This window comes from Salmo salar, chromosome 01, assembly GCF_965601325.2.
Source record: "Salmo salar chromosome 01, fSalSal1, whole genome shotgun sequence".
NCBI lineage: Eukaryota > Metazoa > Chordata > Actinopteri > Salmoniformes > Salmonidae > Salmo > Salmo salar.
Genome location: NC_138291.1, coordinates 65,961,393 through 65,977,771, shown reverse-complemented (window position 1 = coordinate 65,977,771; position 16,379 = coordinate 65,961,393). Strand labels below are relative to the sequence as shown.

The following is a 16,379-nucleotide window of genomic DNA, read 5'->3' as shown; positions in this document are numbered from 1 at the left end:
CGGCTATTCCCCCTCAGGAGACTGAAAAGATTTGGCATGGGTCCTCAGATCCTTAAACAGTTCTACAGCTGTACCATCGAGAGCATCCTGGCTGGTTGCATTACCGCCTGGTATGGCAACTGCTCGGCCTCTGACCGCAAGGGACTACAGAGGGTAGTGCGAATGGCCCAGTACATCACTGGGTCCAAGCTTCCTGCCATCCAGGACCTCTATACCAGGCGGTGTCAGAGGAAGGCTTGAAAAATTGCCAAAGACTCCAGCCACCCTAGTCATAGAATGTTCTCTCTGCTACCGCACGGTAAGCGGTACCGAAGAGCCAAATCTAGGTCCAAAAGGATTCTTAAAAACCTCTTAAGAATCGTACCCTTTCTTAAATTTTCGCCTAAAATGACATACCCAAATCTAACTGCCTGTAGCTCAGAACCTGAAGCAAGGATATGCATTTTCTTGATACCATTTGAAAGGAAACACTTTGAAGTTTGTGGAAATGTGAAATTAATATAGGAGAATATAACACATTAGATCTGGTAAAAGATAATACAAACAGAAAAACATGCGTTTAATTATATATATTTTTTTATAATCTTTGTAATGCAATGTATTGTTGCAGTTTAAGCACAATTTAGATTTGTATTCAAAGCAGTGTGTGTGCAAAGCTTCAGATTGTTCCAGTGAAGCATGGAAATACTGGACAATATTTTGTGTTAAGTCTGCCCAAATGTGCCACATTGGTCAATTGATACATTTTCAAGTACATAACTATAGAGAACAAACAAAAATTATATGGCAATACAAAATGTAAGTTGATACACTCCCAGGAATGTCATACATGATGGTTCATTAGCTTATACACTAACTTTCACACATCTAGATGGCCGGGAGGGGTGGGTGTGGAGCCATAGACAGCAGGGGTTCAAACTGTAGAACCAAGTTCCTACATTTTAATATAAAAATGAATTTTATCAAACAAAACTATGCTACATTTTATCTCTAGGACCCTCAGGATGACAAATCAGAGCAAGATTACTGAATGTAAATGGATTATTTACCTTCAGAGGTGAATGTATCAAACTAGTTGCCGTGATAAGTTTGTTGTTGTTATGCACTCTCCTCAAACAATAGCATGGTATTTTTTCACTGTAATAGCTACTGTAAATTGGACAGTGCAGTTAGATTAACAACAATGTAAGCTTACTGCCCAAATAAGACATGTCTATGCCATGGAAAGTTTTCTGTTACTTACAGCTGTCATGCTAATCCCATAGGGACACCCATCCTGTAGAGGTTAACAGCTTCTACACCCAAGCCATAAAACTCCCGAACAGCTAACCAAACGGCTACCCGAACTATTTACATTGACCCCCCGTCATAGGGACACCCATCCTGTAGAGATGAACAGCTGCTACACCCAAGCCATAAGACTCCTGAACAGGTAAACAAATGGCTACCCGAACAAAACGGCTCTAATGGAATAATCTAATCTATCAATGAACTGCATTCTCCCAGGACAGATTTCTGAGGATGTTGCACTTGGCTGTTCCTTCTCCCCAAAGAGACATTCGGGAGGTGTTGAAGACTGCTTATTTTGTTGTAGTCCAATCGATAACCTCATTACTCTTTGTCAAGTTAAATCCAACTGCCCCAAGCAATGAAAGTCACTAGAAAGTAATCTGTACCACCACAGTTACCTGCAACGAGTCAGCTGTGTCCAACTGGGCTATTTTCAGCAAAATCTATGATGCTGGGGTCAGGTCCATCTCAGCTCCAATTCGATTCAGGCATTGTATTGGATAATTATTTATGACCCAGACAGTTACTAATTATTTACAAAATTTTGTTCATTAAATAATATTTTCAATTAAATCCCTGAATTGATAGAGTTGAAACAAATAGACTCACCACTGTACAATCCTACCATTTATCTACATACTCACAAAGATGATTTTTACAGGCAAGATGCAGCATTCATCATAAACACCACATCACATATCTGATATCTGTCTCATTCCAAACTAAAAGAGAACATTTGCAGAAAACTTACTGTATGTCTTAAGTCTCAGCAAACCATTTCAACATCATATTATTAAATAATGTTACACTATGATTGAACCTGAACCCTCATTAGCACTGCAAAACTGTTTAAATTGATGAACAGCAACACTGACAAAGAAAAACAGACAACTTTAAATGGAAATCAATGGCAACAGGAGAGAGTGATAATTAAATCAGTAATAATGATACACAATGCCTAACGCCAGCCAACTTCATGTCATCCTTGTTGGCAATAATGACAGCAAACTCCATACAGATTCACTGCCCGATTACAAGAAAAGCCTTCGGCAGACGTGATAACGTTTTTCAGTAGACAGAAAATCCTTCAACATCACAGGCAGCTTGGACAATAGAAAATCAAGACATAAGTGCAGCAGGTGTTTGGAAGGAATGCCATTTTGTAGACTTCAGTGGTACAACACAGATTGGATGTGGCAGAAAAACAGTTCACAGAAACACGGAAGCCTTTTGTGAACACTTAAAATGCGCTGGAGTAATTGATAGATACGGTACACACCTGAACGAACACATAGTTGTCCTGAACAACCAGAGAATTTTGGTCTATGTGTCCCGGGAACAGGTATTGTCTGTTTGATTCTGTGCATCGTTGAGCGCGGCACGTAACATACTGAGCACCTAACAGAAGAGAACTAGATTAGTTGTCAGTAACAATCTTAGAACAACCAACCAATTAAGAAAAATCACAAGTTAATGGACTTTTGTCTGTCTTTAGTGGGCACTAAAACTTTCCAAACCTATTCTAAATTTTGCAGGGACAAGATAAAAATAGCATTCCTCTTGCACTGTGAGAATCAATGAAACAAAAACAAAAAACGTGATGACAATTCAATCATTCTCTCTCACATCACACAACTAATAGTATTTTGTCCCACCAAGGAATCCTGGTAATTTGTTTGATCGAATAAAGTCTATATTGTTAATATTTTTATAGAATTGAGGTTCTGTTATGGAGCATAAGGGACTGATTAAATGGGAAATACATCTATCAATCTATTATATAAAGCTCAATATTTGTCAAGATATTCATATTCTGCTTTACAGTGCCTCTGGTACCTATCCCGCAGACAGGAATGAGCCTATCTTTTCAGTGACCTCTCTCTAAATAAGAGGCAATGGATTCATGGGGTCCTGCTACTGCGGGGGAGCGAGGCAAGCTACAGAGCAGCACTCACGTCCTTTGGCGATGTGGGTCTCCATGTGGACCACATCTGCCTCTCTGTCCAGCCCTGTTTGTGCCCTGCAACATAGGTGAGAGAAGTGGAGGAAAAAGCGAACGAGGAGGAGAATGAGAAAGGGGAAGAGGAGAACAGCAATTCAGAGGAAGAAGAGGGGAAATAAGAATATGGTCAAGAGGAGGGGGAAGTGCATAGTGGGGAAGATGCGAAGGAAGAGGAGCAATTTAGACGCAGGGGGATCGCCATAAGAGAACAGTGGCAGCCCGTGATGGACAACCTTACAGTGTGCTTCCCTTTACAGCACAGACAACACATTTCCATTTCTTGTAGTCCTACGGCAACTTCCAATTTGTGCCAGCCTCAGCAATTAATTGTAATTTGTGAAAACGTAAAGAAAGGGAGACAGAGACGGGTAAGTCTCCACACTACACAACAATTATTTAGGTTTGTGGTCTTCTTTCTTTCTCTCTCATCAATAATTTGTAATATGACATTAAGGCAAGGTAAACTCTGTTATATGGTACAATTCTATAAACATTATATAGATGCAAAAGCATTTAATGCAGGCAGTGAATACAAGCAGTTAAACATTTCATATGTAAAATCATAAATTGTCCAAGCATATTATAGTCTTGTGTGGGTTGCCATTATTCCCCACATGCTGTCCTTATTCATCAATTGTTTTTGCTGTTCCTGTAGGGTGTGCTCCAAACAATGTCCTTTCTTTCTTAGCTTGAGAGGCACTTGGGTTTGACACACAACATGACAGACCAGGATAAACTGCATCACATCAATATTCACTGCCTTGTGTCCGTGCACTTGAGACTACAGAACGACAACGAGCAAAAACAACATGTCAGACTTGGGCTTTAGAAAGAGTAGCCCAATATTCCTGGCTACGTGATATGGGTTCAAGTACAGTAGGCCAACACTTTATGGTTGGTTGTCAAAATCTTTCAAGACCTGTTTTGACATACTCTAGTAAATCCATCTGACAGAGTTGAGTAAGGATCCATACATAACCTCCATCTTAATAATTAAAAAAAATACATTTGACCGCACACTGGACTTGGTGATTTGGTATGTGGTTGTATCTTCATCATTCCAGGGCTATAAGACAATGGGCTTTACATACATCATATGTTTCAAGATAGCTGCAAGATAGCATTTCCAATTTGCATATGAGATTCTATATAAGACACAAATGCTAACATTCTCTCTCATATTTCCTAGATTTATGATAAAGAGATTATAGAACGGAGTGTTTCTAAATTAATAATGACAAACACGGGCAGGAATGAAATCATACTGTACCAGAAGAACCGTCCAGGAGTCACATTCTCACTAACCAACTGCCATTTTCTTCCAAAGTCCATTGTGCTGTACACCTGGTAATACATGAATGTGATCAAACATGAATGGAATATGCAACACTTCACATCAAGTTTGTACATTCAACCTTTATGATTGTAATGCAGAACAGTTTATGAAAGAACAAAATACAAAAACAGAATTGTTCAATACTTTAGCAGTATCTTTCAACTTTGGACTTCTTTCAACTTGAAATACTTATTTTCCATTCAACATTGAATTAAAAGTCCTGCTGCTTACCTTGTTGTCAGGACTGCTAGCCAGCAGCCAGTTTTCCTGTGTTGGATGAAATAGCAGACCGTCCATGTAGAAGTTAATGGGATGCTTCTCGAAGCTGGCACCTTCATCCGAACTGATGAGTACACTGTGTTCCAGCTCTGGGTCGCTAAGCATCATTATCTAAAGTACAGAAGGGGAGAGATATGAGGGGGGGAGAGTATAGATCATTGTGCTCAGTGGAGGATATGATTGCATGTCATTGTACAACATTATGAATAAATAGCAGTATAAATGCATTGTTGATGAAAGCAACATGATGTACCAAAATCATTAGTCAATAATAAACTGACCAACAGAACAGGTTTTGGTAAAATATCTTAGTGTTTTTTAGTACGGTAGTGAGGCAGTTAGTTATTGTGGGCTTGAAGGGAGTGGGGTACTGTAGTGAGTGAGTGTGGGGTATAGTGGAGTAGTTAGTGAGTGTGGGGTAGTTAGTTAGCAGAAATCTTTATGAACTGGTGTCTGGGTAGGATTGTCGAACGACACTAAACTCTAATAAAACAAGGGTTATCTAGAACCTAAAAGAGCTCTTCAACTGTCCCCATAGGAGAACACTTTGAAGAACCCTTTTTGGTTCCATGTAGAACCCTCTGTGGAAAGGGTTCTACAGTACATGGAACCCAAAAGGGTTCTACCTGGAAACAAAAATGGTTCTTCAAAGTGTTCTCCTATGGGGACAGCCGAAAAACTCTTAGGTTCTAGATAGCACCTTTTTGTCAGAAATAGCTTGGGAATTCATCAATGTGAATATACCAAGATTGACAATGTTCAGAACCAAGATGGAATGGTTTGGTGCTGATAATAAACATTGTAACATTCTTTGGAGTCCTACTCCATCTAACTGGAGTTAACGTCATTCTAGAAACTAGTCTTAACTCAACAATACACTACACATACTTAACAATAAACATCCTGGATAAACACATAATACTCTGCTTGTCACTAGAGTCCTTTATCATGGAGATGTTTAACAAACCTTTCTCTTGTTGGTTGGGCAGACGTAGAGGCAAGCCAAGGTTGACCCAACCTTATTATTCAGTTTAATATAAGTGCTCCCATAGTCCACTGATCTGTGAACAGTAGAGAAGACCATGTAAGGACCACTTTATACGTTTTTCTGTATTGATGTGGCCGGAGTAAGTCTAACACTCAGACATCTACATGCATAGCCTGTGGTTCAGTGGTAACGCACCCGGCTGCTCTAACCACATACTCCATCAGAGACCAGGGTTCAATCCCTTCGTTCTTCCTTCTAACTGTCTCTCTAACTTACCTGTTTCATTCCTGTCTCGATAAAGCTCAAAACAATATGTAACGAGAGTCTCATTACATTACATTCTTTCATATAATGATATACCTTTCAGAATTTAATTCAAGTCTGTTTTACCTCAACTTGGTGAATTAATTGTGTTATGTCTGGTCCTTTATTAAACTGGATGAGTGTAAATTTGACCTAAATCCCTGGAAAACTTTATTTAAGCTTCTATGTCCACACAGTAGGCTGTGCTGAATTACCCTCCAGAAACAAACAAATGAAAGACATTTGCTTCTCTGAACGCTCTCTGTCCCTTAGCTAAGACTTCCTGTGTTGTTCGATGACAAGGGTAAATACAGTGGCTTGCAAAAGCATTCACCCTCTTGGCATTGTTCCTGTTTTGTTGCCTTACAACCTGGAATTAAAATGGATTTTTGGGGGGATTGTATCATTTGATTTACACAACATGCCTACCACTTTGAAGATGCAAAATATTTTTTATTGTGAAATAAACAAGAAATAAGACAATCTGAAAACGTGAGCGTGCATGACTATTCAAGCCACCTTTTGTAGGAATAACAGCTGCAAGTCTATTGGGGTATGTCTCTATAAGCTTGGCACATCTAGCCACTGGGATTTTTGCCCATTCTTCAAGGCCAAACTGCTCCAGCTCCTTCAAGTTGGATGTGTTCCGCTGGTGTACAGCAATCTTTAAATCATACCACAGATTCTTAATTGGATTGAGGTCTGGGCTTTGACTAGGCCATTCCAAGACATTTAAATGTTTCCCCTTAAACCATTCGAGTGTTGCTTTAGCAGTATGCTTAGGGTCATTGTCCTGCTGGAAGGTGAACCCCCATCCCAGTCTCAAATCTCTGGAAGACTGAAACAGGTTTCCCCTCAAGAATTTCCCTGTATTTAGCGCCATCCATCATTCCTTCAATTCTGACCAGATTCCCAGTCCCTGCCGATGAAAAACATCCCTACAGCATGATGCTGCCACCACCATGCTTCACTGTGGGGATGGTGTTCTCGGGGTGATAAGAGGTCTTGGGTTTTCGACAGAAATAGCGCTTTCCTTGTTGGCCAAAAAGCTCAATTTTAGTCTCATCTGACCAGAGTACTTTCTTCCATAGGGATTCTCCCACATGCCTTTTGGCGAACACCAAACATGTTGCTTATTTTTTTTCTTTAAGCAATGGCTTTTTTCTGGTCACTTTTCTGTAAAGCCCAGCTCTGTGGAGTGTACGGCTTAAAGTGGTCCTATGGACAGATACTCCAATCTCCGCTGTGGAGCTTTGCAGCTCCTTCAGGGCTATCTTTGGTCTTTCTTGCTTCTCTGATTAAATGCCCTCCTTGCCTGGTCTGTGAGTTTTGGTGGGCGGCCCTCTCTTGGCAGGTTTGTTGTGGTGACATATTCTTTCCATTTTTTAATAATGGATTTAATGGTGCTCCGTGGGATGTTCAGAGTCTCAGATATTTTTTTTTATAACCAAACCCTGTTCTGTACTTCTCCACAACTTTGTCCCTGACCTGTTTGGAGAGCTCTTTGGTCTTCATGTTGCCGCTTGCTTGGTGGTGCCCCTTGCGTAGTGGTGTTTCAGACTCTGGGGCCTTTCAGAACAGGTCTATATATACTGAGATCATGTGACAGATCATGTAACACAGATTGCACACAGGTGGAATAATTATGTGACTTCTGAAGGTAATTGGTTGCACCAGATCTTATTTAGGGGCTTCATAGCAAAGGGGGTGAATACATACGCACACACCACTTTTCTGTTTTGAATTTTTTGAAACAAGTTATTTTTTTCATTTCACTTCATCAATTTAAACTATTTTGTGTATGTCCATTACCTTAAATCCAAATAAAAATCCATTTAAATTACAGGTTGTAATGCAACAAAATAGGAAAAACGCCAAAGGGGATGAATACTTTTGCAAGGCACTGTATACAGTATCTTCCTCCCTTTCTATTCTTCAGTGGTGTAAAGTACTTAAGTAGATTTTTTGGGTATCTGTACTTTACTTTTTTATATTTTATACTTCACTACACTCCTAAAGATTATGCAATTTTTACTCCATACATTTTCCCTGACACAAAAGTACTTGTTACATTTTGAATGCTTAGCAGGACAGGAAAATTGTCTAATTCATACACTTATCAAGAGAATATCCCTGGTCATTCCTACTCCCTCTGATCTAGGGGACTCACTAAAGACATTCTTCGTTTGTAAATTATGTCTGAGTTGGAGCATGCCCCTGGCTATCCGTAAATAAAAACAAAAAACTAGAAAATGTGGCCATCTGCTTTGCTTAATTTAAGGAATTTGAAATGATTTATACTTATATTTGTACTTTTACTTTTGATACTTAGAGTAAGTAAATTTTTGCAATTACATTTACGTTTGATACTTAAGTATATTTAAAATCAAATACCTTTAGACTTTTAGTATTTTACTGGGTGACTTTCACTTGAGTCATTTCCTATTAAAGTACCTTTACTTCTACTCAAGTATGACAGTTGGGTACTTTTTCCACTACTACTATTCTTCATGGGTCTATTACTACTCACCAAACACACAACCCACTCGTCTCTCAGTTCTACCTGGGCGCCTCCAAATTAAATTCCATTGCATAATTGGATAGATACCCAGAGTTGGCTATCACTGCTTGTGCATTAAGCTGCAACATTTCGTTTGCTGTTGACATTGTTTGCAAAGGTTTCCTCCATCTTATTTTAGCTTCTCATTTCAGTTGACAAATCCCCTCAACTGTAGCTGGAAAGACAACATCACAAATGAAGTTATTACTGTGACACGTTCCTTCCCTAAGGGAAGCAGTCATTACTTTGAAACACACAGGAGATGCTTTTCGTGATGCACCAATTGATCTTCTTATTGCATTTTGCCATCAAGAGTGCCCTGGGGCTATATAAATAAATAATGTATCTTATTATTGCAGAGATCCTTTACTCCGTTTCTTTTCATAAAATTGAACTGCTTTCCTTTTTTAATATCATACTAAGTGCTTTGCTGCACCACCTGAGGTACACTTTAATTTACTGCCAGTGCTATTGTTAACCAGACACCTTGATGATGGAAGACCTTCTGTACACAATATGGGATTTCAAAATGTGTCAAGTCAGGTGTAAATCTTACCGGCGCCTTTAGTAAAACAGAAATTAATTTGAGTCTCTCTGCTTGGTGAACTGATGGTCTTTCTGTCAGGTGTAATTCAAAATTAAATGAGTTTCTTGTGGGCTTGGAAAAAGGTGAGCGAAAAAACACAAGAGACATTATCACTCTCTGTATAATCCTAAATGAATTATATTCTTATTTATTATGTGACAGCATACTGTACAGTAACTCACCATACGATATAAAATTAATGGGATTGGTAGTCCTACAGTTGTGGCATGTAAAAAATATAAACCAAGATGGTGTAGCAGTCAGACGTCTTAATCTTCGTCTTGTCGTGTCCCGTATATATTTATTTTTTCCCTGGTATATATTTTCATATATATTTTTTTAATTTTTAAACTAAATTTCAACATACTCTCCTGCAACCCACCTCACCCAATGTGGTATGGATCTGCCATTTTCTATACTTTAGAACCGGAACCCCCAACAGAAGCTAGCCAGCTAACTAGCTAGTAGTCAGTTAGCCACTGCTAGCGGTCATCAGCTAACCTCAGCCCGGACAACTCCTGCCAGTCCGCACAACACGATTCAACCCAGAGCATATTGGACTGCTTTTTCTCTACCACATCTCCGGATTCCTACCGCAAGCTCTGAACCTTTTCACCTGGATCATTGCAGCTAGCTAGCTGCTATCCGAGTGGCTACTCCTGGCTAACGTCACTGTCCCGAAGCAAGCACCAGATAGCCTGGAGCTAGCCTTGTGCAAGGACCATCTTCCGGCTAGCTGAAGAGGTCCATCAGCCACTTCTTGGGCTACAATAACTATTTTGCAAATTGGACTGGACCCCTTTTACTGCTGACACGGAGCCCTGCCGTTCCATCACGACTGATCTACCGACGTAATCTGCCCGAGGAGGTTTCAACAGGCTCCTCCATCGCGACGTCCCCCTAGCCATGGCCCACTAGCTGTCTAGAGCATATCGGACTGTTTAATTTTCTCTCTACCACATCTCCACATCCCTACCACAAGCTCTGAACCTTTACACTGGATCATCGCAGCTAGCTAGCTGCTATCCGAGTGGCTACCCCTGGCTAACGTACCTGTCCCGAAGCAAGCACCAGTTAGCCTAGAGCTAGCCCTGAGCTAGGCCCACCTCCTGGTTAGCTGAAGAGGTCCATCAGCCAATTTCTTGGGCTACAATACCTATTTTGCCAATTGGCCTGGACCATTTTACAGCCCACACGGAGCCCTGCCGATCCATCACGACTGGTCTGCCAACGAACCGTCCGAAGGGCTTCAACAGACTCTTCCGTCACAACGTCCCCTAAGGCCCTTCTGCTATCCCCGGCCTGCTAGCTGTCTGAATCGCCGTGTCTTTAGCTCGCCTAGCTACTCACTGGACCCTATGTCAATATGCCTTGTCCATTGCTGCTTTGATCAGTGATTATTGTCAAATTTCACTGTAAAGCCTCCAGCCCTGCTCAATATGCCTCAGCTAGCCCTTTTGTACCAACTCCCACACATGCGGTGACCTCACCTGGTTTAAATGGTGTCTCAAGAGACAAAACCTCTCTCATCGTCACTTACTGGCTAGGTTTCCCTCCACTGTATTCTCATCCTACCATACCCTTGTTTGTATATTATGCCTTGAATCTATTCTTCCTCGCACGGAAACCTGCACCTTTTACTCTCTGTTTCGAACGCACTAGACGACCAGTTCTTATAGCCTTTACCTGGATCCTTATCCTACTCCTCCTCTGGCGATGTAGAGGTTAATCCAGGTCCTGCAGCTAGCTCCTCTCCCATTCCCCAGGCGCTCTCAATTGTTGACTTCTGTAACCGTAAAAACCTTGGTTTCATGCATGTTAACATTAGAAGCCTTCTCCCTAAGTTAGTTCTATTCACTGCTTTAGCACACTTCGTCAACCCGGATGTCCTAGCCGTGTCTGAATCCTGGTTTAGGAAGGCCACCAAAAATCCTGCAATTTCCATCCCTAACTATAACATTTTCCTACATGATAGAACTGCCAAGGGGGCGGAGTTGCAATCTACTGCAAAGATAGCCTGCAGAGTTCTGTCATACTATCCAGCTCAAACAATTCGAGCTTCAACTTTTAAAAATCCACCTTTCCAGAAACAAGTCTCTCACCGTTGCCGCTTGTTATAGACCACACTGAGCCCCCAGCTGTGCCCTGGACACCATATGTGAATTGATTACCCCCCATCTATCTTCAGAACTCGTAATGTTAGGTGACCTAAACTGGACATTCTTAACACTCCAGCCGTCCTACAAGCTAAACTAGATGCCCTCAATCTCACACAAACTTTCCGGGAAGTTAGGAACCAATATACACAGGCAGTTAGGAAAGCAAAGGCTAGCTTTTTCAAACAGAAATATGCACAAACTCAAAAAAGTTCTGGGACACTTAAGTCCATGGAGAATAAGAGCACCTCCTCCCAGCTGCCCACTGCACTGAGGCTAAGAAACACTGTTACCACCGATAAGACCACGATAATTGAGAATTTCAAGAAGCATTTTTCTACGTCTGGCCATGCTTTCCACCTGGGTACCCCTACACCGGTCAACAGCTCTGCACCCCCCATAGCAACTTGCCAAAGTCTTCCCCATTTCTCCTTCACCGAAATAGCTGATGTTATGAAAGAGCTGCAAAATCTGCACCCCTTCAAATCAGCTGGGCTAGACAATCTGGACCCTCTCTTTCCACCTAAATTGTTGCGACCCCTAAAACTAGCCTGTTCAACCTCTTTCAAATCATCTGATATCCCCAAAGATTGGAAAGCTGCTGCGGTCAACCCCTCTTCAAAGGGGGAGACACTCTAGACCCAAACTGTTACAGACCTATATATCCTACCCTGCCTTTCTAAGGTCTTCGAAAGCCAAGTTAACAAACAGATCACCGACCATTGCATAGTGGAGAAGTCGTATTCATCGACCTGGCCAAGGCTTTCGACTCTGTCAATCACCACATTCTTATCGACAGACTCAACAGCCTTGGTTTCTCAAATGACTGCCTCGCCTGGTTCACCAACTATTTCTCAGATAGAGTTCAGTGTGTTAAATCGGAGGGCCTGTTGACCGGACCTCTGGGAGTCTCTACGGGGGTACCACAGGGTTCAATTCTCTAGCCGACTCTTTTCTCTGTATACATCAATGATGTCGCTCTTGCTGCTGGTGATTCTCTGATCCACCTCTACGCAGATGACACCATTCTGTATACTTCTGGTCTTTCTTTGGACACTGTTAACTAACCTCCAGACGAGCTTCAATGCCATACAACTCTCCTTCCGTGGCCTCCAACAGCTCGTAAATGCAAGTAAAACTAAATGCATGCTCTTCAACCGATCGCTGCCCGCACCTGCCCGCCATTCTAGCATCACTACTCTGTACGGTTCTGATTTAGAATATGTGGACAACTACAAATACCTAGGCGTCTGGTTAGACTGTAAACTCTCCTTCCAGACTCACATTAAGCATCTCCAATCCAAAGTTAAATCTAGAATTGGCTGCCTATTTCGCAACAAAGCATCCTTCACTCATGCTGCCAAACATACCCTAGTAAAACTGACTATCCTACCGATCCTCGACTTCGGCGATGTCATTTACAAAATAGCCTCCAACACTCTACTTGGATGCAGTCTATCACAGTGCCATCCGTTTTGTCACCAAAGCCCCATATACTACCCACCACTGCGACCTGTATGCTCTCGTTGGCTGGCCCTTGCTTCATATTCGTCGCCAAACCCACCTGCTCCAGGTCATCTATAAGTCTTTGCTAGGTAAAGCCCCGCCTTATCTCAGCTCACTGGTCACCATAGCAGCACCCACCCTTTGCTCCTTTGCACCCCAGAATCTCTACTTGCACATTCATCTTCTGCACATCTATAACTCCAGTGTTTAATTGCTAAATTGTAATTACTTCGCCACTATGGCCTATTTATTGCATTAACTCCCTAATCTTACCTCATTTGCACACACTGTATATAGACTTTTTCTATTGTGTTATTGTGTGTATGTTTGTTAATTCCATGTGTAACTCTGTGTTGTTGTTTGTGTCTCACTGCTTTGCTTTATCTTGGCCAGGTCATAGTTGTAAATGAGAACCTGTTCTCAACTGGCCTACCTGGTTAAATAAAGGTGAAATAAAAAAGAAATACTGTGTCAAATGCCGCTGCATGTACTGTATCCTGCTATCAAAACCAATATCAGGGAGTTTCCTGGATGAGTGAAATCAACATTGACCCAATAGCAAGGTAGCTAAATACTGTACGTCATTCAGTGAATTGATCCAAAAAAACATTATCACAAGGGTGTCAATTGTCTTAGAACAGAGCCCTACTTATTTTCAAATAATTGTCAACATATAACACTATTTTAAGATGTGGGACATTCACTGTATTACAAGAAACAACTAGCAGGTCTATTTCACTCAAGCAGCTTCACTCTTAGAAAAAAGGGTTCTTTGGGGTTCTATAACTTATGGATAGGGGGCAGTATTTTCACGGCCGGATAAAAAACGTACCCGATTTAATCTGGTTATTACTCCTGCCCAGAAACTAGAATATGCATATAATTAGTAGCTTTGGATAGAAAACACTCCAAAGTTTCTAAAACTGTTTGAATGGTGTCTGAGTATAACAGAACTCAAATGGCAGGCCAAAACCTGAGAAGATTCAGTACAGGAAGTACCCTGTCTGACCATTTCTTGGCCTTCTTTGTCATCTCTATCCAAAACAGAAGATCTCTGCTGTAACGTGACACTTTCTAAGGCTCCCATAGGCTCTCAGAAGGCGACAGAACGTTGAATGATGACTCTGCAGTTACTGGCTGAAAAACAGTAGCGCATTTGGTAAGTGGTCGATCTGAGAACAATGAGACGGGTGCTCGCGTGCACGTGAACGAGTCCATTTTACTTTTTCAGTCTTTGAACGAAAACAACAACTCCCGGTCGGAATATTATCGCTATTTTACGAGAAAAATCGCATTAAAATTGATTTTAAACAGCATTTGACATGCTTCGAAGTACGGTAATGGAATATTTAGAAAAAATAATTCACGATATGCGCCGGCGCGTCACCCTTCGTTACCCTTCGGATAGTGTCTTGAACGCACGAACAAAACGCCGCTATTTGGATATAACTATGGATTACTTGGAACCAAACCAACATTTGTTGTTGAAGTAGAAGTCCTGGGAGTGCATTCTGACGAAGAACAGCAAAGGTAATCCAATTTTTCTTATAGTAAATCTGAGTTTGGTGAGTACCAAACTTGGTGGGTGTCAAAATAGCTAGCCTGTGATGGCCGGGCTATCTACTCAGAATATTGCAAAATGTGCTTTCACCGAAAAGCTATTTTAAAATCGGACACCGCGATTGCATAAAGGAGTTCTGTATCTATAATTCTTAAAATGATTGTTATGTTTTTTGTGAACGTTTATCGTGAGTAATTTAGTAAATTCACCGGAAGTGTTCGGTGGGAATGCTAGTTCTGAACGTCACATGCTAATGTAAAAAGCTGGTTTTTGATATAAATATGAACTTGATTGAACAAAACATGCATGTATTGTATAACATAATGTCCTAGGAGTGTCATCTGATGAAGATCATCAAAGGTTAGTGCTGCATTTAGCTGTGGTTTTGGTTTTTGTGACATTATATGCTAGCTTGAAAAATGGGTGTCTGATTATTCCTGGCTGGGTACTCTGCTGACATAATCTAATGTTTTGCTTTCGTTGTAAAGTCTTTTTGAAATCGGACAGTCTGGTTAGATAAAGGAGAGTCTTATCTTTAAAATGGTGTAATATAGTCATATGTTTGAAAAATGGAAGTGTTCGGATTTTCGAGGAGTTTGTATTTCGCGCCACACCCTATCATTGGATATTGGAGTGGTGTTCCGCTAGCGGAACGTCTAGATGTAAGAGGATATAGAAACTTTTGGTTCTTTGGACCAGATTAATATGGATATAAATGTCAATGCAAAACAGCTGAAACAAATTAAAGGAGAATGCTAGCTGTGATTTCAGAGTTTGTTGTGACTGGGTTAGCTTTTGTTAGCTGTTTTTACACTCTAGGGTAGGGTTAGAACCCTAAAGGTTATTTGCCTTGAATGCATAAGAAGAAGAAGCTGGTTGAGAGAATGCCAAGAGTGTGCAAAGTTGTCATCAAGGCAAAGGGTGGCTAATATAAAATATATTCATAATAAAAATGTAAATGTAAATGTAATATTTTGATTTGTTTAGCCCCCTGGTCATAATGTCCACACCTGCGGAAATCTAATCAGCACAATACAACAAATTCCCAACAAAATCCATCTGATTAAACTAGAGAGATGGGTTTTTTTGTGTATGGTGACCTTCCACATCTACGGTGGAAGGTGGCCAAGCTATAGCGGTTTTTGTCAGACCATGAGACATCCCTAAAATCGGTCTTCTCATGAAGACGTCTGTAGCAACTGAACGGTTTGGCCAACGGTATGACCACTCTATGGAAAGATGAGACTGACAAACATGGTGTTCTCCGTATTGCTCTTCGACCCCTGAAGTCAGTACCGCCAAATTCTGTCTGTAGCATCCGAACAGTTTGGGCTACATACACACTAACATGAGCCCACCATCGAAAGTTGAGACTCTCATGAACATGTACATGTTGGTCGTTTTGCTCTAGGATGCCAGCAAGCATAACAAGACTCGTCGGAAGGTAGCCCGGTACCAGTTTAAAAAATGAATGGAAGTAGTTTAGTGGCCAATATTCTTATGTTAAATATGGGTAATTTAAAAAAAGATGAATTTCCTGATATTTCTTAGATATTGGACAGACAAATTGTTCATATCATGTTTTTCCATGTGTGAATCTGTTATTCAATGTGTTGCTATGGGTTAATAATAGTAAAGCCAAATTCAATATGGTACTAAAATTCCAAATCATATAGCCAAATTATCCTTGGTATGACCATCTTAAAACAATTCCATATGTTAGCTTGGCAATTAGCTAATTGTTAGAAGACTGTTGCTGACTGAGAGAAGGTATGTATTCATTTTTCTAATATATAATGTATAGTAAGTCTT

General features: G+C 40.8%; 1 protein-coding gene across 1 annotated transcript in view; it reads right to left on the bottom strand.

Annotated features, from left to right (window-relative positions):
• The window catches only part of LOC106605659 (VPS10 domain-containing receptor SorCS3), a 78,612-nt gene that overhangs the window by 23,294 nt on the left and 38,939 nt on the right, over positions 1-16,379 (bottom strand). Inside the window, exons 3-7 of the mRNA XM_045720996.2 lie at positions 5,875-5,968; positions 4,860-5,018; positions 4,563-4,636; positions 3,246-3,310; positions 2,570-2,688 (exon numbers count right to left, since the gene is read on the bottom strand). Coding sequence (XP_045576952.1) covers positions 2,570-2,688; positions 3,246-3,310; positions 4,563-4,636; positions 4,860-5,018; positions 5,875-5,968 — 511 coding nt within the window. The remainder of the gene's footprint in view (positions 1-2,569; positions 2,689-3,245; positions 3,311-4,562; positions 4,637-4,859; positions 5,019-5,874; positions 5,969-16,379) is intronic.